This window comes from Bombus terrestris, chromosome 11 (genome assembly GCF_910591885.1).
Source record: "Bombus terrestris chromosome 11, iyBomTerr1.2, whole genome shotgun sequence".
Classification (NCBI taxonomy): domain Eukaryota; kingdom Metazoa; phylum Arthropoda; class Insecta; order Hymenoptera; family Apidae; genus Bombus; species Bombus terrestris.
In genome coordinates, this window is record NC_063279.1 from 7731673 (window position 1) to 7756737 (window position 25065).

The 25065-nt window shown below is 33.9% G+C and overlaps 3 protein-coding genes and 1 long non-coding RNA gene across 8 annotated transcripts; 2 read left to right on the forward strand and 2 right to left on the reverse strand.

Moving 5' to 3' along the window:
• Positions 1 to 7815, forward strand: LOC100645726 (splicing factor 3B subunit 3). The gene is made up of 13 exons (XM_012313910.3): positions 1 to 140; positions 584 to 1065; positions 1271 to 1443; positions 1514 to 2010; positions 2081 to 2246; positions 2546 to 2714; positions 3635 to 3786; positions 4031 to 4186; positions 4451 to 4742; positions 4816 to 5482; positions 5571 to 5687; positions 5870 to 6248; positions 6336 to 7815. The coding sequence occupies exons 2-13, from the start codon at positions 669 to 671 to the stop codon at positions 6822 to 6824; spliced, it is 3654 nt and encodes a 1217-aa protein (XP_012169300.1). The 5' UTR covers positions 1 to 140; positions 584 to 668; the 3' UTR covers positions 6825 to 7815.
• LOC125385942 lies at positions 7673 to 11085 on the reverse strand. 2 transcript variants are annotated; one of them, XR_007225708.1, is made up of 3 exons: positions 10994 to 11085; positions 10394 to 10695; positions 7673 to 9263 (listed from the first exon to the last, which is right to left on the reverse strand). It is a non-coding gene; the product is annotated as an uncharacterized LOC125385942 (long non-coding RNA). The 2 variants fall into 2 exon arrangements; XR_007225707.1 differs by lacking the exon at positions 10994 to 11085 and adding an exon at positions 10783 to 10987.
• Positions 9262 to 18148, forward strand: LOC100647429. 3 transcript variants are annotated; one of them, XR_007225704.1, is made up of 6 exons: positions 10550 to 10658; positions 11034 to 12590; positions 12699 to 13233; positions 13530 to 14223; positions 14332 to 14561; positions 14697 to 18148. XR_007225704.1 is itself a non-coding variant. In XM_048410029.1 (5 exons), the coding sequence occupies exons 1-5, from the start codon at positions 9541 to 9543 to the stop codon at positions 14432 to 14434; spliced, it is 2898 nt and encodes a 965-aa protein (XP_048265986.1). In that variant the 5' UTR covers positions 9262 to 9540; the 3' UTR covers positions 14435 to 18148. The 3 variants fall into 3 exon arrangements, 2 of the variants coding, with proteins under 2 accessions (XP_048265986.1, XP_012169299.3); XM_048410029.1 differs by lacking the exon at positions 10550 to 10658 and adding an exon at positions 9262 to 9549 and having other exon boundaries at positions 14332 to 18148; XM_012313909.3 differs by having other exon boundaries at positions 14332 to 18148.
• Positions 17888 to 25047, reverse strand: LOC100645338 (ATP-binding cassette sub-family C member 4). Of its 2 annotated transcripts, none has more exons than XM_048410026.1 (16): positions 24889 to 25047; positions 24700 to 24810; positions 23979 to 24366; positions 23489 to 23620; positions 23218 to 23409; positions 22731 to 23039; positions 22121 to 22651; positions 21545 to 21850; positions 21246 to 21452; positions 20687 to 21185; positions 20331 to 20561; positions 19858 to 20094; positions 19517 to 19725; positions 18971 to 19410; positions 18757 to 18886; positions 17888 to 18414 (listed from the first exon to the last, which is right to left on the reverse strand). In XM_048410026.1, the coding sequence occupies exons 1-16, from the start codon at positions 24960 to 24962 to the stop codon at positions 18226 to 18228; spliced, it is 4185 nt and encodes a 1394-aa protein (XP_048265983.1). In that variant the 5' UTR covers positions 24963 to 25047; the 3' UTR covers positions 17888 to 18225. The 2 variants fall into 2 exon arrangements, with proteins under 2 accessions (XP_048265983.1, XP_003399081.1); XM_003399033.4 differs by having other exon boundaries at positions 19517 to 19779.
• Positions 25048 to 25065: the final 18 nt, after the last annotated feature.

The following is a 25065-nucleotide window of genomic DNA, read 5'->3' on the forward strand; positions in this document are numbered from 1 at the left end:
TTCTACCTATGTTATTGAGTCTAGTCAGAGTAAATCTGAAATGGGACAAAGTTGGTTGCTTTGTACGCTTGTTGATTTATGAAGAAGAGAATTATCTACCAGCATCGTATTTAAAGTTGAAAAATATTTTCAGCTGCAAGGTGAAATAATATTCGTAACGTTATTCTATATTTAAGAATTACTATATTTTTTTATTCTATATTTAATTTAACGTTTAAAAGTTCATTTACGTACATGCTACGAAGCTTTTTTATTTCCATTCTTAAATTTTAACTTTACACGTGCAGCAGATAACTTTTATTAATATTTTTTAACATTTTTGTTGATCTAATTAATAAATCTGTATTTATTCGATAAGTATCTAAATACTTAGTGTTCAGTAAGATCGAAGTTCGCGTTATAAGTTAACTTGAGCGGACGCTTTCATTTTTTACTCCTTTTTATTGTCTTACGTGAAATTATTCTTGTATTCTTACGTTATAATAGTTTTCTAATTTTAAATGTATTAGATCATGCTTTTCGTTCTTTTATAAAAAAATATTAATTTGCAACAATTTAATTTTATCTATAATATTCATTACAGGATGGATGTAGGTTTTTTATTTCAATGAAAAGTATCACATTTTCGTACCTAGTGGTTGATTGAACAATAAGAAAAGGCCACAAAGATGTATTTGTACAACTTGACTCTTCAACGAGCCACGGGTATCACCCATGCAGTGCATGGTAATTTTTCTGGTAGTAAAATGCAAGAAATTCTGGTTTCACGTGGAAAGTCATTGGAACTATTAAGACCTGATCCAAACACAGGGAAAGTTCATACTCTTTTGACTGTAGAAGTCTTTGGAATCATAAGATCTTTAATGGCCTTCAGATTAACTGGTGGTACAAAAGACTATATTGTTGTTGGATCAGATTCTGGGCGCATTGTAATTTTAGAATATATTCCTGCTAAAAATGTTTTCGAGAAAGTACATCAGGAAACATTTGGGAAAAGTGGATGTAGACGCATTGTACCTGGACAATATTTAGCTATAGATCCCAAAGGAAGAGCTGTAATGATAGGTAATGCATATATTGTTAAATAATTCTATAAATTGTGCAAATGTAATTAGATATCTTTTTGTACCAACTGATTATTTAGTTATGTCCGTGTTTCAACTGATTAACTTTGATTATAATCACACTTAATGATGGTACATTCTAATCATGAAAATGTTCTTAGTGATATAATTCATCCATAATTCAAAAGAAAATATATTTATTTTAGGTGCAATTGAGAAACAAAAGCTTGTTTATATTTTAAATAGAGATCCAGAAGCTCGTCTTACAATTTCTTCACCTTTGGAGGCACATAAGAGTAACACATTAGTTTATCATACTGTGGGAGTAGATGTGGGTTTTGAAAATCCTATGTTTGCTTGTTTAGAAATTGATTATGAGGTAATACTCCAACATATGCGAAAAATATACAGTATTCCATAATATTGACAATTTTGTTTATGTTACTCAGGAAGCTGATAATGACCCTACGGGAGATGCAGCGGTAAAGACGCAACAAACATTGACTTTGTATGAACTTGATTTGGGTTTAAATCATGTTGTACGCAAATATAGTGAACCTTTAGAAGAACACGCAAATTTTCTCGTGTCTGTTCCTGGAGGGAATGACGGGCCGAGTGGTGTTCTTATTTGCTCTGAGAATTATTTAACATACAAAAATTTAGGAGATCAACACGATATTCGTTGTCCGATTCCGAGAAGACGTAATGATTTAGATGATCCTGAAAGAGGCATGATATTTGTATGCTCTGCTACTCACAAGACAAAGAGTATGTTCTTCTTTTTGGCTCAAACTGAGCAAGGAGATATTTTTAAAATTACACTCGAGACAGACGAAGATATGGTGACTGAAATTAAATTAAAATACTTTGACACTGTACCTGTTGCAGCAAGCATGTGCGTTTTGAAAACTGGTTTCTTATTTGTAGCCTCAGAGTTTGGTAACCAGTAAGTGTATTACATATATTTAAAGAATTATATTTTTTAATTGAATTACATTTTAAACAATTTTTTTTAGTTACCTTTACCAAATTGCACATTTAGGAGATGATGACGACGAACCAGAGTTTAGCTCTGCCATGCCTCTTGAAGAAGGTGATACGTTCTTTTTTGCACCAAGACCACTTAGAAATTTAGTACTGGTCGATGAAATGGATAGCTTATCGCCGATAATGGCATGTCAGGTAATTTTTTATCAGTACTATTAATATACTTGAAATTAAACTTGAAACTAAAATTTAATGCACCTTTAAAGTAGAAAAGTTATACTTGATGTGTTCTTTTTCTGTAGAGGGGTGCAATAGTAAAATATTCTTAGTCGCCTTCAATTTGTCTTTGCAAATTGAAGTTGAACCTAAGAATTACAAATGTAAAAAGATGTAAGTACAGTAATTCCAGGATACTTGGTTATTGCTTATCTGGAATTTACTGTATATCTTTTCGATAAATTCTCATTCATAAGATGATTTGTTGTTTTATATAGGTAGCTGATTTAGCAAACGAGGATACTCCTGAATTATATATAACTTGTGGTAGAGGACCACGATCAACGTTACGGGTATTACGGCACGGTTTGGAAGTATCCGAAATGGCTGTCAGTGAACTGCCTGGTAATCCAAATGCTGTGTGGACTGTTAAAAGAAGAGTCGATGGTTAGTTTAAAAATATCTTTGACAGTAGTTGTTTGCATGTCCTTCTCTCTTTTTTTTTCTTTCCTTCTCCACTATATGCTTAAGCGACAGTGCAGAATAAATTTTACCAGCTTTGTTTTGTTTTCTGCATCGATGATACACACCTTTTTATCAATTGTGATTATATTATTTACACATTAATTAGTTTGATCATTCTACTATGGTATATAGCAATTTCTTGCAATAGTTTTTATTTAAATTCAATTACAATAAGTTGGAATATTACTTAAGTGAGAAACGAATATCTTTAAATATATAAGAATATTAATTTTCTGGATATTTTTTATAATTAAGAGATATTCGTAATAATTAAAAAAATAAATGATGTTAAAAAATTGTGGAGATATTTAGAATAAGACTTCGTTCGTAATTATTTTTATTATATGTAAAAAAATTTCTTTTGAATGACTAAAAAAAATAAGAAAGTAATAATTATTTGTATAAATCCCATTAAACCATTTACTTCCCAAAGAAGAGAAATTATTTTATTGCTTATTCTAGTTTAACTCTACAATTTTTCAATACAAAAACAAAATGCAAAAGAGAACAAAAAAGTTGATTTTGTAAATGATACTAATGAATCTGGTGGCTTGATACACTCTTATCAAACACCAGTTCTCTCTTTCAGGCTACTGGCATGCTATTGGTTGAACTACAGAACACAGAAAGTGACAGAAAGGTAAGGACTGTGAAAATTGCCGGAGATTAAAGAAATTGAATTTGCATCCAAAAAACCGTCTACTCTTTGCGTGTAGGATGAAAAAAAAAACAGCGTGTTCGACCGTCTACGAGGAAACGATTTCTATTATTTTATCGAATTTCGTTCTTACACCTTTACTTTTCTGAGATACTCAGAGTGAGCTTTGTAATTTTGATTACAGAGGAGTATGATGCTTACATCATAGTGTCCTTCGTCAATGCTACTCTTGTACTTAGTATTGGAGAAACTGTAGAAGAAGTGACTGATTCTGGATTTCTTGGTACTACGCCAACACTGAGTTGTTCTGCTTTGGGAGAAGATGCCCTAGTACAAGTACGTTGTTTAATTATGCAATTTGTTTTTAATGCACTACGGTATCTCCGACTCCTGGTCGACCACGAGTCGGTCGCAATAAATAGTGCTATATTATACAGAGTTTTCGCATCGTTGAGTGCTTAGATAATTGTTCTAAACATGTCTGGTAAATGGAACTCGACATAATTACCATTACTAAAACATTTGTTTCTCTAATTACTATTTTTCGTATTTTACGATAACTTTGTCATATTTTGCTTAGGTATATCCTGATGGGATACGTCATATTCGAGCAGACAAACGTGTGAACGAATGGAAAGCTCCTGGTAAAAAAACTATAGTGAAATGTGCAGTGAATCAACGTCAGGTTGTAATTGCACTCACGGGAGGAGAATTGGTATACTTCGAAATGGACCCCGTATGTATACTAGCTTCCCGCTTATATCTACTAAAATTGTATCATTATCTTTTAATCGCATCATTTGTTCTCTCTATGGTACTAATTATCTTCAGAGATGTAAAAGATGCGTAAAATATGTCACTTTCTTCATCTTATTTAGTGAAATATTAATTATTTAAACTAGATGAAAAGTGGACAACTTTGAAATCCAGTGTATCACGAATTCTTCTCAATCCAAACTCCATTTATATTTAATAATTTTCGTCATTTTGTACTTCCTAGACGGGGCAATTGAATGAATATACAGAACGAAAAAAGATGCCATCGGAAGTAATGTGTATGGCGCTCGGTAACGTAGCAGTTGGTGAACAAAGGTCATGGTTCTTGGCTGTCGGTCTTCAAGATAATACAGTAAGGATTATTTCCCTGGACCCTTCTGATTGTTTAGCACCCAGGAGTATGCAAGCTTTACCGGCGGCCGCGGAAAGTTTGTGTATCGTTGAAATGGGTGCGAAAGATGCAAATAATTCTGAAGATTTATCACCTCAACAATCCAGTCTCTATTTAAATATAGGTAAACAACAGCAATATTATAGCTGCAAAATTGTTTTTTACTTTATTATAATTAGTTAAATATATACTCGCAGGTTTACAAAATGGCGTTTTGCTAAGAACAGTATTAGATCCCATTTCGGGTGATCTCGCAGATACACGAACTCGATATTTGGGTTCTCGACCTGTTAAACTATTTAGGATAAAAATGCAGGGAAATCAAGCTGTGCTTGCAATGAGTAGCAGATCATGGTTGAGTTATTATTATCAAAATCGTTTTCATTTAACGCCACTGTCATACGAAAGTTTAGAATTTGCATCAGGCTTCAGTTCTGAACAGTGTCCGGAAGGAATTGTGGCCATTTCGACGAATACGCTTAGAATCCTTGCTCTTGAAAAGTTAGGTGCGGTGTTCAACCAAATTAGTTTTCCTTTGGAATATACTCCGAGAAAATTCGCAATTCACACGGACTCTGCACATCTGATAATTATTGAAACGGAACACAATGCATATACTGAAGAAACGAAACAACAGAGAAGGTTACAAATGGCAGAAGAAATGCAAGAAGCTGCAGGAGCAGAAGAGGCTGTGGTAGCGAGAGAATTGGCTGAAGCTTTCTTATCTGAGGAACCCAACGAAGCCGTGTTTGGTGCACCAAGAGCTGGACCTGGTTTATGGGCGTCGTTAATAAGGATAATAGCTCCCACAACAGGGCAAACGTTCGAAGTACATCGACTCGAACAAAATTTAGCTGCTTTATGGTAAGAATATAAAAAATATCAATATCTTAAACAAACATTTAGGAATAAGGAAAATTACTACATGTTTTTTAATGAATTTATGTTTTAGTTTGAGCCTTGTGAAATTTTCTAATCAGGGAGATCAGCTGTTTCTCATAGTTGGTATCGCGAAAGAGTTCCAATTGAATCCAAGAGTTAGCAGCGGTGGCTTTTTATATACATATAGGTAAGTACTTGCTCTAATACGTTTAATAAGATAAAATATGTATTAAACAATTTTTGTGATGAAAAATACACACAATTACTGTAATGTAATTTGATGAAATTCCTGCAGTACTGAAATTTAAATTCCACATGAAGTATGTAGTTAAAAAAAGAACGAGTATAAAAGTAAATATTCTTTTGTAGAGTGAATAGCGAATGTACCAATCTCGAATTGGTGCATAAAACCACTTTGGATGAAGTACCTTTGGCCATATGTCCGTACCAAGGAAGGGTATTAGTTGGTGTTGGTAGAATGTTGCGTTTGTATGATATGGGCAAGAAGAAATTGTTGAGAAAATGTGAAAACAAACATATTCCTAATGCTGTTGTTTCTATCAATGCAATTGGGCAAAGAATTTATGTAAGTGATGTTCAGGAATCCGTATATGCTGTTAGATATAAACGCCAAGAAAATCAGCTTATAGTCTTCGCCGATGATACGCACCCGAGATGGATAACGACAACGTGCGTTCTAGATTATGATACCGTTGCCACTGCCGACAAATTTGGAAATATTGCTGTTGTAAGTAACACTGTATATTTCAGTAATTAATTAGGTACTAATAAAATTGTTCGGATAAGTATGTAAATTTTTCATATTTTTTAACAGATACGCTTGGCAAGTGGAATTAACGACGATGTGGACGAAGATCCAACTGGAAACAAAGCCTTATGGGATAGGGGTTTATTAAATGGAGCCAGTCAGAAGGCAGACACAGTTGCTTGCTTTCATGTTGGTGAAACTGTTATGTCTTTGCAAAAGGCAACTCTTATTCCCGGTGGTTCTGAAAGTTTGGTGTATACGACATTAAGTGGAACAGTTGGCGTCCTCGTCCCCTTTACGAGTCACGAGGACCATGATTTTTTCCAACATTTGGAAATGCATATGCGCTCGGAGCATCCACCACTTTGTGGAAGAGATCATTTATCATTTAGATCGTATTATTATCCTGTAAAGAATGTAATAGACGGAGATCTTTGCGAACAATTCAATTCTATCGAACCGACAAAACAGAAAAGTATATCTGGCGATCTCGAACGAACAGCTTCCGAAGTATCAAAAAAACTTGAGGATATTCGTACGCGATATGCTTTCTAAGCTTTGGAATATAATTTATTATCGAATTATTACGAACTTGCATTCCGTTTTTATGAACTCAGCATATTTTTCATAATAATGAATGAATACGTACTGATTAAATTATTTGTAAAAAAGAAAACATTACGTACATATTGTTTTTAATAAGCAGACTAAAAGGAAAATGTATAAAGACGTCAACGCGTATTATGTAATAAGTATGAATAATGTTTTATGTATCATATAATCACATTGAATGTGATGGTAGAAGATCGTAAACGGAAATTGTTTAAATTGAAAGAAAGGAAGTTTATTTCTGGTAAACAAATAGGTCTCTAAATTACTTTGTGTAAATTTTTACTTTATTTGTTTATTGTTTCATCCTGCTTAAGAAAACACTGTAACGAAAACTAGTTTTTTTATTGAGGTAAAATTATTGTATATCCAATTGATTTTTATGATTAGATGTGTATATGCATCGAGTGTGTATGTGATTTTCGTCAATAATATTTTATGGTCTCAAAAAAATATTACTCCTAAGTATTTTTTACGTTATTAATTAGCATTATTGCTGAAACATAATATAACTTTTTTAGTTCATACTTGTTATAGCTTGGCGAGAAAAAAGAGCTCTAATGATGAAAAAACTGAGCTCTGATATCTAGTGAAGAAAAAATAGAAAACACTTCGTCGACCTATTTCAGCATTATAAATACAGTATGCATATAAGACTGAACATACTGTCTCAACAATTCTTCAACTAAAAATAGATAATGCTCAAAACAGATATTTGAATAATGATTAATTCGACAAATAAAAGAATTATATGATGTATGCTTCTCGAAATTAAAGTGTAATGTTCTATTTAAAAACAGGAAGAAAAATATTTCAATCTTTTATCTTTTTAAAAAATATGTTCATTGTACAATGCATATACTTATAAACTAGAAAAGAGACAACGTATTGAATAAATTTCTCCACAAAAAATAGAACGAAAGTCGAGTGTTTCAATCATGTATAGGTTTTCAATGCATTATTATTCCCCTTTTTGCGAGCATTCCGCGAGCTCATTTCTCTGCTCCACTATTGCTTCTTCTGTCTGTGTGCATCCCTTTCGACCTACAATTCGTCGTCAATAGCGCTCAGGGTTGTAGCTCGCATTTTTCTCCGTGAGCTTTGAAGCGCGAAGTTAATCCGCGTGCCGAAGCGTATTGAGGGTATAACGCAACGTTATTACCCCCGTTTAACCTTCAGACAACTACAAGTAGGTTACGGGGTATGAAGTTTAGATGCCCCATTTAAAAAAAGGCAAATATGCAGGACAAAGGATTATGATTATTTTAATGTATCATATCGGATCAATAAACAAAGAAGACGAAGTATTGATATTTATCATTTTTTATCTCAAATAGTCCTTTTTTTCAAAGGACATCTCTACTGTATATGATCTTTTGTTCGTATAATAGGAATTCGCGTTTAGATAAGTAAATTCAATTTGTAACTCATTTACTAAATACACTAACTGCATTTTCATTCTATTTTATTGACTTTAAAGCCTTAATATCTCAGAGAGTATTAGGTAACACATTATATCTAAATCTTTAGTAATGGACAAGACTCTCCCTTGGTAGCTGACCAGATTTGATTCCGAACCGTGGCTAGGGCCCTCTTGTTCAATTTTGTGAGTCACAAGATACCAATATTAATAACATCATCAAATTTGGTAACAAAATTAATGAAATTTTATAAATTACAAATTATTTTATTTGAAAATTGTAAAATCATAAAAAGTCTATATGTTATTATTCATCAAGTAACTAGTATTATTGTTATTATTAGTATTATTAGTATATACTGGTAAATTGTTGTATAAGAAAGCCCAGAGAAGCTGCTGTCTCAATTATTTTACATGTTTGTATCCCTGAGGATATCGTTTCAAATAAGAAACGTAGTGTACACGAAAAGTAATATAATTTATATATATATATATATCGGATACTAAAACTAAATATTTAAACGCTATTCATATTTTAATATTTACTGAAATTTCATTTTCATTTTGGGTGATTTAAAGAAAAGCGTAGTTAATGACTACGAGAGATCTAGTGCAGCCGGGTATTGTGATCGTTAGCTACGTCAGTGCGATACGTAGCGTGGTTTAGGGCGTTGAAACGGAGAGAAAAGGACCAAACGGCGATCGATGCATTGAGGTGCCAGGCCCCTGAGCTCAGCCCCGTTTCGTTCCATCACCCTTACCCCGGTATGCCCTGCAGCGAAGCTGCCCTCCGGGCTTTTCTCTTTACTGTGCAGTGTGCAGTTGCGCATCAACCTTTTAACAGTGTAGAGTTACATTCGGTCACTGGACTTTCTGCCTCGTATAAACGTTACCCTCTTTCGAGTTCTTATTCTCTGTTGTGACTTACGATATCTTTGTCATTGTTGCTAAGTGTGTAGTACATTCTAAAAAAAAGAAGAGAAAACGAAAGAGTGAATCTCTCGTGTTGGTGACTGAATTTTTTATTTTATATAACATATTCAGTGAGCATAAATTAATTCGGGGGTGATGTTAATTAACAATGTGATCCGTTATTATAATTATGTCGGCTGTCATTATTGTCAAGAGTCACAGTTTCGACGTGCTTGAACCACTTTCCAGGCATATGATACCTCGAGCGTAGAACTTTGATTCGGTGTCATCGATTCAGGCTTGCTGTTGTGATGTTCGTTTCACTGACAGATGATTATGGTAAATGGATTCACACGTTAATAAATCAAAAAGTGTTTTTTGAACAAGAACCTTTGCGTGCATCGTTTTTTTATAGTTGACACACTCATTCTGGATCTCTATAAACATTGTCATTGTTTTTTCCATGAAGATTATTATATCCTTACATCTCATACACGTAATATATTATCATATACGTAATTTTTGTATTGTTAACCTTTTACTTTTTCTGATAGTTATATTTATCACTACTCATGTACTAAACATGTTAATGGCCACTGGTGTATTATTTGGTTTTTTCACCTTAGTTGATTCCAAGAAAAGGGGAATTTTTTATGATAATCAATTAGACGCGGATGTTTATGCAATTTCATATTTTTATGAATGTAACTCAGGAAATAGAGATTTGTTTCACCCATTAAATACTGCAATAACCTCTTTATTTTGGATATCTTTTATATTTTTGCATATTAAGTGTATTCTATATATCTTTAAATTTTTAAATTATTTTAGAATGCATAAACATCTGCAGTCTAACTATTATTATTAATTCATGATATTTGAAATTAACTACAAAAATTATTGAATTTTAAAATTTCCAGCCACAAATATGTTAATATAGATCTACATGTGTTTGGTGTCAAAAAGACCGGTAATATATCTTGAGTTATATCGTGAAAAATAAAAAACGATTTCACGCAAGAATGCATACAGATAAGTATGAAAGCGAAAAGCACATCAAAAGCTAGATTTTATCTCGAGAGAGATTTCGTTCCGATTCGTTTCAAAGATGTCATTCGTGATAAAATTCGCCGTTTAATGCAAGCAACGAAGAATGTGTATGTATGTGTATGCTTTTCATTACCTTCACGTATATAGAGCTATCCATAGCAAGCGTTTGACAAGACTGTTTAAAATCACAAACAGCGATCATAAAGAGAAGTCTATCAAGATGAAAAATTTCACGCTTGAAGTATCTTTATCTGTATAAAGTATTTGTGTAAATATATAAAAGATAAGAGAGGTAATTAAGTGCCATCTCCTGGATTGAAATGCATTGTTTGCTGGTACACTTTTGGCCTTTATACAGTGCGATCCAAGTATTTGATTTAACTTGTTCACCTACTTCGGTAAATGGTTCTTTCCCCCCTTTTACGTGACAGTGCTCTATAGTGATAGAATTGATTGTTAATATGTCGAAAAGTAGGTTGAACGTATTATAAAATTTGCGAAGCACTTCCGTAAAACGAATACCTATGCTTTATTGAATTTATCGAACTATGCTATTAGGATATTAACAAAAAATTATTTCATCACTATATCACTATTTCACATATTAATAATTTTTGAACACGAATTTTTAAAGAAAATACTCATAAAATCATAGATAGGAGGAAGTCTAATTATTAATTATAATTGTTAAATCTTTTTGAACATTCACTACGAATTTTCTAAATAATCTTACTCTATCTACAACGAAAAACTTTATGAATGCTTGTTCACAGGAGATAGCTGATGCTGGAGGTGGTTACAAACGATTTCGTGTAACTGTTCTAGTTCTGTTCATACTTTTATTCGGTTGGACAGACCGTGTGGCAGCTGGCGATTGCGGTCTGGCCGAGTTAACTTGCCGGGATGGGCATTGTGTACCGATTGACGCGTACTGTAATGGACGAGATGATTGCGGAGATAATAGTGACGAGCCAGCGATGTGTACACCCTGTAATCGTACGTATCACGGACGCGAAGGACGTACATACAAATTGGATCTTCCGAGACCTAGCGAGGAACGTCTGCCATTCCTTTGTCATTTAACGTTCACCGCTGCTGGCCAGGGGTACGGTGAACTTGTACAACTGTTGTGGGATGCGTTCAGCGTGGGCAGAGTAGACCCAAACACTGATAGCTTCGTTACAAGCTGTCCTGAAGGATCGTTACAATTAGCAGAATTAGGTAGACACTTTACGGGTGGCTCGTGGTGTGGAGTTGGAGAAGGGAAAGCTTCTTACTACAGCGAGACGAGTACAGTCACGGCGTCTATACGATTGTTTCACGCACCTTCCAGCGTACCTTTTGAATTTCGTTTAAGGTATAGATTTGTGGCGCGCAACGAAGCCGTGGCTAGACTAGGAAAGCCTGAGCTTCCGATCGAAAGGGGCTCCCCCGTGCCGGGTACTTACTGTTCTAGAAACTTTTACGAATGTCACTTGAAGCAATGTAGACTACAGAGTCCCAACTATCCCGGGGAATATCCGAGAAATGCCAGCTGCTCGATAACTATAAGACAGAAGGAGGTGCCCACCTGTAAGCATGCTATGATCTCGGTGAAATCTACGCCGACTGGTCCAGTCGGGATTACCACAGCCAATAGTACTTTAAGCGTATGGCAAGATTGCCGCCCGGAGAAAGATCATCTTATCTTTCGAGACGGGGTCAGACCAGAAGATTCGATTTTATTGATTTATTGCGGAGGACCTTTACCCAGGATCACTGCCAGAGGTCCAACTATGCAAGTGGAGTTCCGAAGTTCCCCTATAGCCATCCCCCTTGGTGCCTCTGCTTTGAGGCTCGAACTCGAGATTCAAGTAGTTTATGTCGACTCTGATGGCCTCGACTATGCGAAGGGCCCTCAAGGTTGCCATTTTTTTGTAAATGGTACTAACAAAAGGAGCGGCATACTGAGAGCGCCGCTTCACGCACTGCCACCAAATTCCAGCTGTACTTGGAATATCAAAGGATCCGCTGGAGACAGAGTGTGGATCTACTTTTCCTCGTACTCGCAACGGGACTTAACGGGTAGCGTCGAGAACAACGCCAGTTCTCAGTCGGATGTACCTTGCGCGATAAAGCTGATATTTTGGGATGGTACACCGTCCACTGGACTTCCAATGGCCACGCTTTGTGACGACACACCTAAGCTGTGTGCACACGCGGCTCTGAGGAATGTTACTAGAAGCACGAGGCCGTGTACAGAGGATGAAAGTTACATCACAGTCGCACCATCTTTAACGTTACGTATGGAAACGTTGTTGGGTACTGCACTTCATACGGTTAACTTTAATGTAAGCTAATAATATCATCGTTATTGACCCCAATTCGATGTTATCTTTATCGAGAAATTATTAGGACATATTCTGTCATTTTGTGCATTATATTATTTATTCGCACAGGCACAGTACGAATTTATTTCGACCACACAAGTTGGCGAACCCTGGGGAGATGGAGTTTGCAGCAGAGTATGGCGCAAAGTTCGAAGCGGCGAGGTAACATCACCTCGTGATGTTCGTCTTTTTGGAAGAGGCGGATCCCCAAAATTAGACTGTAGATATCGTATAGAGGCTGGTGCGGACGAGAGGGTGCGATTGACGCTGCACAACGTCAGTCTAGGCGAGTCTACCATTTGCACGAGCGAGCCAGATCCTCATACTGGCCGACCACGTTGTGTTCAAGAAGTGGGTTCCAGAGAAGCTCGTTTAGTTTTATACGAAGCGCCCTGGCGGGATGTAAAGCTTCCGAGAGCTTGTTTATGTGATAACACGTCGCATCTTCCATTGACGCACATCTCTTCGAGCAGAGCTTTGGAGATTACGTTTTTAATCGAACAACAAGCTCCGCACGAAGACTTTGAAACTCTCTTTTTTTATGCTAGCTTCGAACTTGTTCGTGCACCCGAGTGTCCCAGAAAGCAAAGAGTACGCGGAGAAGGTTGTTATTTCACTACACAATTTATCAATGTACAGAAAACATGTACAAAATTGTATATTATATTTATGTCTATAAGTAATTTAAAGATTTTATTTTATCGTTAATTTGAGTTAATTTGAATTCTATTTTTATTATTGTAAATTCATTACGAAAACATTTAGTAAACACAATTTTAATTACACAATTTGTTTCAGAAAATGAAAAGTTATAATTTTAAAACCTTATACAGTTTTGTACTGGTTTATCATCACAGTCACAGATTCTTCAAGTATATTAACAATTTCTCTTTTTTGCAGGCGGTGAATTACGATTCGTGGCTCCACCATTATCGAGACCAGATATTTATTGTGAAGGACTTCCATGGTTAGTGGAGGCACGCGAAAACAGGTCCCTTTTTGTTTTAACTTGGGGCTGGTTCCTTCCCCTAGAACCATCGCCGATATCAGAAATGAACGAACAAAGCAAATGTCCAACCACCAACAGAATCCTCCTTTACTCCGGTTGGCCGCCGAAACTTCTAAAAGTAGTGTGTCCCGCTGAACCAGGTGCAAGAGAGTTCACCGTTCACGTCTTCTCCGAAGAGTGGCTAGGAGGCACCGGCGAGGGTAAATGGCCAGGTCCACCACGACCTCCTGCGCTTTTGCTGGACTTTGTTGCAAGAGAATCTGGTCAGGCTGCAGCTTCGTGGTTAGAAATTTCGAAGAGCAGAGCTGCATTACGTAGACAGCTACGTTTACCCGAAAGAGGAATAGAGAATGAGACATTGGCTAATGGAGACTGTCCCCATAAGTGTCCCGAATTAAGCGCTTGCATTGCCGCGAGTCTTTGGTGTGATGGGAGAGCTCACTGTCCGTCCGGGCACGATGAGGCGAATTGTGGTAACGGGGCGAAATTACTTGGATTATTACCTTCGGAAATGTGGCTGGTATTAGCCGGTGTCGCTGGAATTATCGCTGCCTTTGCGTGCTTCTTTGTGGTACTGATTAGCAGGTATTATCACAAATCATGAGTGAGTGAGGGAGAGAGAGAGAGAGAGAGAGAGAGAGAGAGAGAAAGGAGAGAGTCTATATAGTTATTATTTTTTTATTTTTATTCCAGGTCAAAAGCGCGTACGAAAAGACTTCACTATAAGGGTACAAAAAAAAGCAATAGACCGAGGCGAGCGCCGACAGAGGAGACGCTACTGGGAGCAGCATCCTGACAACAGCAGCCCGGTTTCGTGGAATATATCCATGTAGACCGGGAAACAACCGTTTAGCAATATTTCTCTGTGCTTTACCGTCCACTAAATTAACACTATCCCCAGGCATCGTAAACCAAATGTCAAAGTATCTTTCTTTCTAAAATGGCATTTATCTATTTTTTTTGTTACGTTTAATTCATTATATATTTTAAACTTGCAGCTGTTGCTTAGTTGTAATTGTTATAAATATTTGTTCGTTTACATGTTCCTATTTTTTTAGATACTACATATAACTGTAACGTGTTATCACGATTAAACAGTGCAATAGGGATGGGACGCAAAAGCGATGCTTTCTGTTTCTTTGGAAAACTATTTCAAGTTTGAATAACGTAGCTTATCACTTTGTTGTACGGACAGTTAGAGTGATAGCAGTATCAGTGTTCTCATTCATGCATAATGAGTGTATGATAGTGAGAAGTGAATGGTAATACGCATCGTTACAGAAACTGCTTTATAAAAACTAGAATACTTCTGAAGGTATAATGTAAAATTGTATACCAAAAGTGTACGGCTAAGTTAAGTTATGACACTGTAACTTCATTCATTGACACGATGTTTTATAAACCAGAGAGATAGTAAATGCAATTAATATAATATACAGGAATAAATCTATAATTTAAAAAATATCACACATATTGCTCAAAGGATATTGTAACTGCCAAAAACAAAAAGATATTTTAATTTCGATTAGCTGATGTAACATTTTTAGCAGCAATAGAAAAGAAAAAAAAATAGACGAAGTATTTCAAACGCAGAAGAGGATAACTTTTTTATATTTTAATGTAGGGGAAACAAAGTTAAATTTAAATAAAAATGGGAAGATCAACATTAATTACATAATCATAGTTACATCTATCGACGATGCCAAAAAGTTAATTTTAACGTGTTCAGTATCTATATTTCTCCTGAGATTTTTAAACATATTTTTATGACTTTTGCTCAGATATTTAATTATATATTTTAAATAAGTTACATTGAAAATAAAAAAAGAGAGTTGTAAAAAGTAAAAATAGTTATTTAACTCGAAAGCTTATTGAATTTGGTAAACAAAAATTGTCGACATTGATGATATTGATATCTATTATTTTTCATTTGCTAAATAGAAAATATACTACAAAAGTACTATATTTATAAGGGAACAATTGTAGGTCAAGTTCCAGCGCACAAGAGATTGTGAGAAAAAAGAAGGAAACGAAAAAAAATTAGTTGAAGTTTATGGTACAATATTATATAACAGTGTTTTCTTCATTTCTTTATATTAATTAATTAATTTTCCATTTTAATTTGCAATTTCGATAAATAGAATTCATTTATGATCGTGCACAATATCTTAGACATTGTATCTCTCATTGCATATTTATTTATTTATTCATTTACAATTTACGTTCCTTTAAAAATTAACTAACTAGTTTGCAACAATATATACAAGTTAGTAAACTATATTCTTATTAACCAGATGAAAACCAATCGAACTAAATAAAGTATAGAAAAATAGAAGGGATTAGAGGATATTTCTGAAAATATTCTAAAAATGATAAAAAAAAGAAGGATCATTCATAAAAATCGCTGTTATACAATATTTAGTACTACAGTTTATAGATGCACTTACAAAATAAAGTTAAACATAGCTGTGACACAAAGTGTTGGAAGATACTGATATAATTTACGATTATAAAGCACTCGATAATGTTAAAATGTTGTTATTAAAATATAATTGCTGTTACAACTGAACAACTAATACGCATTATTTGAATAAAAGAGAAGGAGATATTCGCCTATCCGGTTATTTATAATTAGATGATTCGTACACAAACGATTTAATCAATTGAATATTTTAAAGCGAAAAATTTAATCTTAGATGCACGAATTACGATTCAGAGGAATAAATCAAACATAGTTTTTAATTCAAAGTAACTATGATAATAGATTATGGTACATGAGTATATCAAGTAAGAGAATATAAATTAAGCATCGCTATAAGGACTGAAAGTAAAATTGCGAGATGCGGCGATTAAATAAAAAAAAGGGAAAAAAGAAAAAAGCAAAAGATGTAATGATAAGTGCTATTCGAAAGTTAACAGTTAATGTATTATGTATCTAGCCTTTAGAGGACGTACATACAAATTAGAAGTGGAATATCTAATACCTGGGATCTGTATCACACTATACGTGAATTCCTTACAAAATTTATCTTTTTTCTTTTTTCTAAAATTCTTACAAAATGTTTTACAATAATCGTGATTATAAACCATTCTTCCTATACATTTAAAGAAAAGAGTAATGACAACATTTTCGAAAATTCGCAACGAATTTCGGAATTGTGAAATGGATTCGATATGAAAAAAGATGCACTTCCATGTATGTAATAATATATGAGAACTGAATGTACATACCATGGTCTGCTTAAAATATTTCTAATTGTGATATCTATATATGGTATTATACATCGCGTTATACAATAATTTTGTTCATTTGTTTTCTGTAGAAAGAGCATAATGACATGTATATAAAAAAAAAACAAACAAAAGAAGATAAAGGGTTTTAGATTTTTAGTATTTTGTTCTTCAATCATCAGAAAATTAATTATTCAGAATTTTATAGCTTAACTAGAAGCACTATGTATTATTATTTTAATGGATGTGTGTTCATCGTTTTATCATTCCATATAAATAATTTGACGTAGTTTCGTCTTGTATAGGCTGTGTTGTTTTTATGTAATCAGATATCCGAGTGATATTAATTTACGCAGACCATGTAGCTCAATATAAGTAGCGAGTATTAGAAACGAAAAAACTTTTACGGGGGAATCCGATACCGCGTGTCGTCTCCTTTAAACTATTCTAATCCAAATACACGACTTAGAGTTTTGAGAGAAATACATTTTATGAAGAGTAAAAGAGAAAAAAGAGTATACTTATACTAGGCTCTACTTTAGTAACGAATTTACTTAAGAGGAAAAAGAATCCAAATATTATATATATATATATATACACATATATATTATATATATATTTAAGACTTATACCCAGATCGTGTACTCGTTCGTTTAAAATTTGTAGAACAAACAAAAATTGATCTATTATTAAGGGATTTACTCTTAAAGAGTAGAGTACAGAACATATTGCCTTTTACAACATAAGAATGACACGAGGTCGCGCATAATCTCATCTAAGAGTAAAGAATGACATTACCGATTATTCCACTACACTTTAATCGTAGAACTAGCTGCCAAACCATACGAGTTAACATATTCTAAAAATATTCTCTTCTATTCTTTTTATTAATTTATTTATAAATCCTTCGAGGGGAGAACATTTACAATCTTCTACGTTCAGTTCTATCACTGCCTCAAGAAAAAAATAAAATCAGGAAGAGATACAGTAAGGGGATTGTAAAACGATAAAAGTTCTATTCTTTGCAGAAATGTATTTTAATCTTTATTAATTCGAATTTACATAATCATGTTTCTCCAATTCATTTTCTTGAAACTCTATGTCATTATGTCGATGATGCAATTACAGTTCATAAACTGTTACTCTAACGACGAAGTGATTATGGTGAAACGCAGAGGCGAGGAATATAAGTGCGAAGAGAAGAAAGAATTATTGATTTTCCTTGAGCACATGTTTGTATCGATACTTTCAATTTTAAATAAATACGAGAAATTTCAAATAGTCCTTAATTATCTACCCTAATCATTGCACTATATGTATTTCTTACATCACCAGATTTTTAAATTTTGAGACTTCTCAAAGAGAGCTCTGCGCGATTATATTTGTCGTATCGTCTTCCAGACTTATTTCTCTAGTGTTCCTTAAATAAGCCAGGTGTGCTTGCTCCCGAAGAGATTGTGCCAAAGTTACTCCTGTGTTGTTTACCATTTTCGAGAAAATTCCTTCGGGCCTGTCTCGCAATAATTCATGAGGGCAACCGAATTCCTGTTTTAATAGATATAACATATATTACAATGTTCATCCATAGAGATGTAGATATATATGTATGTTAAGTTTTAATACAAAGCCCTGTTCTTATTTCTCTCAACCAATTTAAATTATTGAACTCAAGTATGAACACATATGTGTAAAACCAAAACAAATTTATGTTACAATCCAGCATTTATAGTTACCAATTTATTTTTACCGATTTTTTTGCTCTAGAATGTAAATTATCGGATCTCAATGAATCCCTATTATTCTCAAGTAAAATGGAATGTCAATGATACGATCTCGATGACACCTATACGTGTTCATATTTCCAGTTAATCTTAAAATGAATCGTACCGCTATGTAACCGTTGTCCATTACTATAATTCTGTCACTATCAATAATAGTGTGCAGACGATGAGCAATTGTAATGACAGTACAGTCAGAAAATCTCGTTCTTATGGTTTTTTGAATTAGTTCATCCGTGCTTAAAAAAAAAAAATTATAGTTAAATATATAAGAAATGAAAATTTCTAGTGAACGTGAAAGTTATACAAAATATTAAAATTACTGCGTATCGATATTAGCTGTAGCCTCATCCAAGACCAATATTCGGTTGTTTCTTAAAACTGCTCTAGCCAAGCATATCAATTGTCTCTGTCCAATACTCAAATTACTTCCGCCATTCATTATCTTTTGATCCAGTACAAGATTGTTCAATTCGACCTGTCGAAGACTATCCCATAGTAGCACGTCATTATAAATATGGGATGGGTCCAGATTGTAACGCAATGATTCGGAGAACAAAAATGGGTGTTGAGGAATAATCGATATTCGCGAACGTAACTCATGCAAACCTAATGTACTACTATCTCTCCCATCAATTTTAATCTCTCCTTGCAATCCTTCGGCAAATAGCCGGAAAAGCGCTGATATTAAAGACGATTTTCCTGCGCCAGTTCTACCTACGACACCAACTTTCCATCCCGCTTCTATCGTCAAATTTAAGTTCTATGAAAATAGAAGAAGTTACAGATAAATAATTAGAATTTCATAATTCCATTAAAATAATATTCGTCTAATAATTCTTGCATAATATTTGTTCTTGTTTCATCACCTTTAATACAGCAGTTTCATCTTGGTCATATTTCATGCTAACATTCTTCAGAGCCAATTGTCCATGTTTTGGCCAATCTGCTGGTGGTGGATTGTCGCTGGTCCATGGATCTTCCTTAGGCAAGTTAATATATTGTAAGATCCTCTCTACAGATGTTATGTGAGCTATCATTTCGCCACTCTGTCTCATCCCGTGTTGCAAAGTGCCAACTATAATTAACGACTGCGATATAGCTAAACCGACGTTACCACCAAGGACGTTCTCTATGGTCAGAAATATCAAACACATTTTAAGTGAAAATTTACAAAAATAAAATTCTAATTTCTTTTCTTTTATATTACCTGTATCCATTAGGATAAAAGACAAGCAGACACACGCAACGAACATTATCGCGACAAAATCTAGATACAATCCAAAAGTTTCGGGGATGCTTATGGTCATGCACCATGCACCTGTATGCACATCTTGTAAATCGTCGAATTGTTTTTGCAATAACTCCACGATATTCGAACCACTACTTCTGATAGTGGTCAATCCACTTAATGTAGCATTTACATGGGAGAATATTGGACTCTTTGCTGCAGATTTATTAGAATTATGTAGCTCTTTATAATGAATTTTTCTTATTAATTAATTATAATTATAACAATTAATTATAAATAAACTAATATAAATAATATAACAGACTTAATTATAAATAGACTTTTCTAAACAAAAGCCTCTTTTATCCATTAAATATTATAATAATTAATTTGGGTTTTTACACCTTGATAAAAATGCATAAATATTCGCAATCTAATTATGAAATACTTGCCTATACCCTCAAGACGCTTGATACTTTGAGCGGTTCTTAGATACGTATTCCTTGTAAAATAAAATAGAATAAGAAATACCGTTAGTGGAATGAGCATCCAATAATTCATGGCTACTACCATGAAATTAATGCCGATTATCACAAGAAATACTTGGATGGTCTCTAACATCACCCTCGGCAATATTTCATCCATGGAACCCATATCCTTGGAAAATCTATTTAAAATCCTTCCTGTAGAAACAAATTCACATCATTTAATTTACATTGACTTTTTCACATAAATAAACACTTTTAAAATATATATGATAATTCATTAATAAATTCTACGATATAGAAAATTTTAAAGCGATATCTACCAGAAGCGTTACGATGGAAAAAGGTCATCGTCGCTTGCAATATATTAGAGAACATCATGTCGTGAAGATTTTTACTAGCGTTCATGCAAATCTTCATGAAGGATATATTCCTAGCGAATATTGTCGCAATGCAGGCTATAATGCAAAAGGTATACACATATATGGCGTTAGATGTAGTTAAAAGACCATATTTGTCCAAAGTGAACACATGCGACAATATCGTGTTATTCATTAAGTAACCCGAATATTGAGGTTTAAACGGTTGGCTTCCATTTAAGGAATTTCTTATGATTTCAAGGTTCGTCCAATAGGAAACCCAATAATCGTTTCCACTAGTTGCTACTTGGGATATAATTATGGTAAATAATAAAGTGAGTAATGCATAAATGGAGCCACCATATTGAAAGTATTTCTTGTAAACTTTGTTGGAGACACGACCTGTTGCTATAGCTTCATCATTATCTGGCGCTGATATTTTGTCTTCATAGTCGTAGGAAATCTAAAAATGATTATATCAGATACTAATTTCTTAACGTTACAAAATATATGTTATAATTACCACGCTACTGTTAGTGGATACTACGGAAGACAATCTACGGATACCACTTCTACTAGGTCTCTTCTCCGCAAAGGAATTTTCAGAAGCTTCTACAATTTCGCTCTCTTTTCTAGCTTCCGTTGATGTTTTAATGCGATTCATCATATTTACAAAGTCTTCGTTAAATTTCGATAATTCTGCATACGTTCCATGCATGCTTATGCAACCCTTGAAAAATACGGAAGATGATTCACAATTTTAAAACTATTCTTTATGAATAAATTATATTAAAGTTATTTTTGTTTAATAAAAATATTTACACGATCCAATACTGCAATGGTGTCAGCCTGTTTGATAAATTGCAATTGATGGGTGACCAAAATTCTGGTCGTTCCATGAAGGTAGTTTTTGATACACCTGTGGAAGAGATGTTTAGCCACGCGTGAATCTACTGCGCTCAAAGGATCGTCTAATAAATAGATATCCGCTTTTCTGTAAACGGCTCGTGCCAGATTTATTCGCGCCTTTTGTCCCCCGGATAAAGAGGACCCGCTTTCTCCTACATTGCTCATGTCACCATAAGGGAGTTGCTGAAAATCTTTCGTCAGAGCACAAGCTCTCGTCACCTAAAACGTATCGATTCTTCATATAATTAACTCGGAACATCACTTAATTACATTTAATACAATTAGAAAATCTAAAAAATATTAAAATAAAATTTTTTGAGGAATTCTTAGGTAGACTTGAAAAATAAATATGTAGCTTTTCAATAGTCCATTTTAAATGATCTTGTAAACTAAATAATCTATTTCTGTCTTCTGGAATAAGCTCTATTATTAGCTTTTTCATGAATCTATTACAACTTTTAATACAAAAAGTATATCAGTAGAACTTACAGCCATGTATCTGTCCTTGTCATAAGGTTGTCCAAAGAGAATATTGTCCCTAACAGTTCCAGAGAAAAGCCAAGCTTCCTGACTGGCGTAAGAAATCCTCAAATTCGGAATATTTGACGCGTACCCTTCTTTATCGTATTCAACATCCTGAAATGGTTTACCATATAGTTTTACCCTTCCAGCTCCCAAAGGAAGTTCCTTTAATAGAAGCTGTAAAATCGAAGATTTTCCTGAGCCTACTGGGCCCACCAAAGCACACAATTCCCCATTTTCAATCTTCATAGAGATGTTACACAAAGTGGGTGGCAGCTGCTTGGGCACCCAGTTCGCCGATACTCGTTCCAATATTATCGAAACTTGTACTTGTTCATCAACATTGTTTAAATTCGAATTTTGGTTTCCATTCATCATTCTAATAGATTCTACATTTTCTTCCTTTGCCTTTCTTCTCTTAAACTTTAAGACTCCGCTTGGATGAATTTGGCCGAGCATCCTCCCTTCATTTGATCGTTCTTCTAATAATAAAAATTGCTAGAAAAAAAAAGTTTTTAGTAAAAGATAAGTGATTATGTTAAAATAATATCATTATGATAATTATATTTTGAACAACTTCTAATCTTTTAGTGGACACCAATGTTTCTCCAGCCATTAGAAGAGCTTGAGGAAAGAATAGCGTGGTTGTGAGCTGAAGGATCTCAAAGTAGCTAGACAACATGAACGTTATTTCTGGCCGTAGATTGTATCCCAATAGAACGTACGATAGGAGAGTTAGAAACAGAATTATACGATTTGTAAAAACCATAAGGGCCAGATATACTGCACGAACGTATGAAGTATTTCCTATTTTCTTGATTTCAGTGGAACGTGCAGCTGTAACGATCTTCTCAAATGGCTTTTCCCAGGCGTACATTTTGATTACCTGGACAGATATCGAATTTTTTATGACGTGTTTTAATATAGACATACGTAAATTATACGATTCTATAGAGTGACACAAAAGTACAGCGATCAAACATTTTTAATTTGAATAATTTATATAATATTTAATTGAAAAATTCTTCAAATATCTAAACTTTCTATATTTATTCTTTGGTTACCTGAATACCACTTATAAGTTCATTCATATGCTGCATTCTTTTATCCATGAAGAAAGCGGCAACTTTCCTAAATCGTCGGGTCATTGTAAGGAATATAAAATGAGTCGGAACAGTCATTAGTAAAAGAGCTCCGACACCAATTATACTTGGAATTCCTATTTTGTGCCACATTACCACAGTCACGACGGTAAGCTAAAAATTAATTACAGGAGGATAATTTAAAAATAAATATAAAAATTTGAAGAAATATCTTTCTTGTAATTAAAATTACTTGAATGGGTGTTATCCAGAGAAAATTTAAATAATAAGTTAATTCGTCGAAGCGACTGACGTCGTTGCTGAGAAGATTTACCACCTGACCAGAACTGATTTGAGACAAGGAGTTTTCACTAAGCCTTAGTATCTACAACAGGAAGATATACTACAAATATACATATCAGGCGAACAAACTCAAGGATATCTTTAATTTAGTGAAGACTGTATGACGGCGATAGCAACTACAATAATAGTATTTATAATCAGCGTAAGCGAACCCGTTAATTTATGTTAACTACGTTATCAATATACTTTGAAGGATATATTGACGATAAAATGTTAATTATCGATGCATCATTCATACTTAAAAAACTCCTATGATATTTTCTAACAAATATTTTATTATTTGAATAATTACTTTTACTCTATCATACCTTTTCAAACTATAATTATGCAAACTTTTAAAATTAATAAATTAATAAAATCACGAAAATTTTAATTCTTACTTTTCTATAAATTAACGAGCAACAAGCGATCCTCATCTTCATGCCTGTCTTTCGTGATAGTAGAGTACAATGATGCAAAATAAACACTGAAATTATTAGGCACGTTATTAGATAACCAACATAAGCTAAAACTTCATTTTTTGTGATGGGTTTGATGTCATCGCTGATTCTGAAGTAGGTGATAATCCACGACACTATAATTGGGCTCACTACAATTAGAATTGCGAATTGAAGTGAGAATAGCAGGCCAATGCAGATATATTCTTTCCAAAATGTACGAATCAAAGCTCTTTCTAAACGAGGGGAGTCGTTGTCTTTGCTTAATTGCTTGTAATGATGCGTTTCTTTTTGCTTTTGTTCCCATTTTTGAAGTTCCTGGTTCCAGAATCTACATATAACAAATGGAGAAAATAAATAACTTTCTTTTTATTTTTATTGTAAAAATGGAATTTAGATAAAATTAAAAATATCTTAATCATTATCAATTGCTCATATTATTCTGAATGTTCAAATTTTCCAATAAAACTGGTAAACGTTCTACAAACGTAGAATGTGTAAATTCAAAAATCCGTCCAAACTCGAAAGAGCAAGGCTAGATATAGTTACTGAATAAATGATAAATAAGTAACAAACAACGTGGAACTTTGAAATTTGAAACTCATAGTGACAATACATTCTAAATTGCTAATTGCGACTTTAAAGAATTTATTGCGTTGCTCACTCTTGTAATCCATCCGTGACTGTTTTGGATGCATCTGATTTTAAGGGCTGATATAGATCTGATAACGTGAGATCCCTTTTAGTACCACTCATGAATATGTCTTTCATCCATCTAAAGTATTATAACAAGCATCGTAAATAATATACAATTATTTTTAAAACGTATAAAATAATATTATAAAAATTATACCCAAAAAGTAATCGACTGATTGGATTTGCAGTTTCTTGCGGATTTCGTTTAGTGTACATGAATTTTACTTCCATTTTTCTGTTGCTTTAATGTCCACCGCGTAATTTTTCAACCAACTAACGTCCACACGGTATTTACTGCAGTACTTATAACAGCTGATAAATTTGGAATAATGAA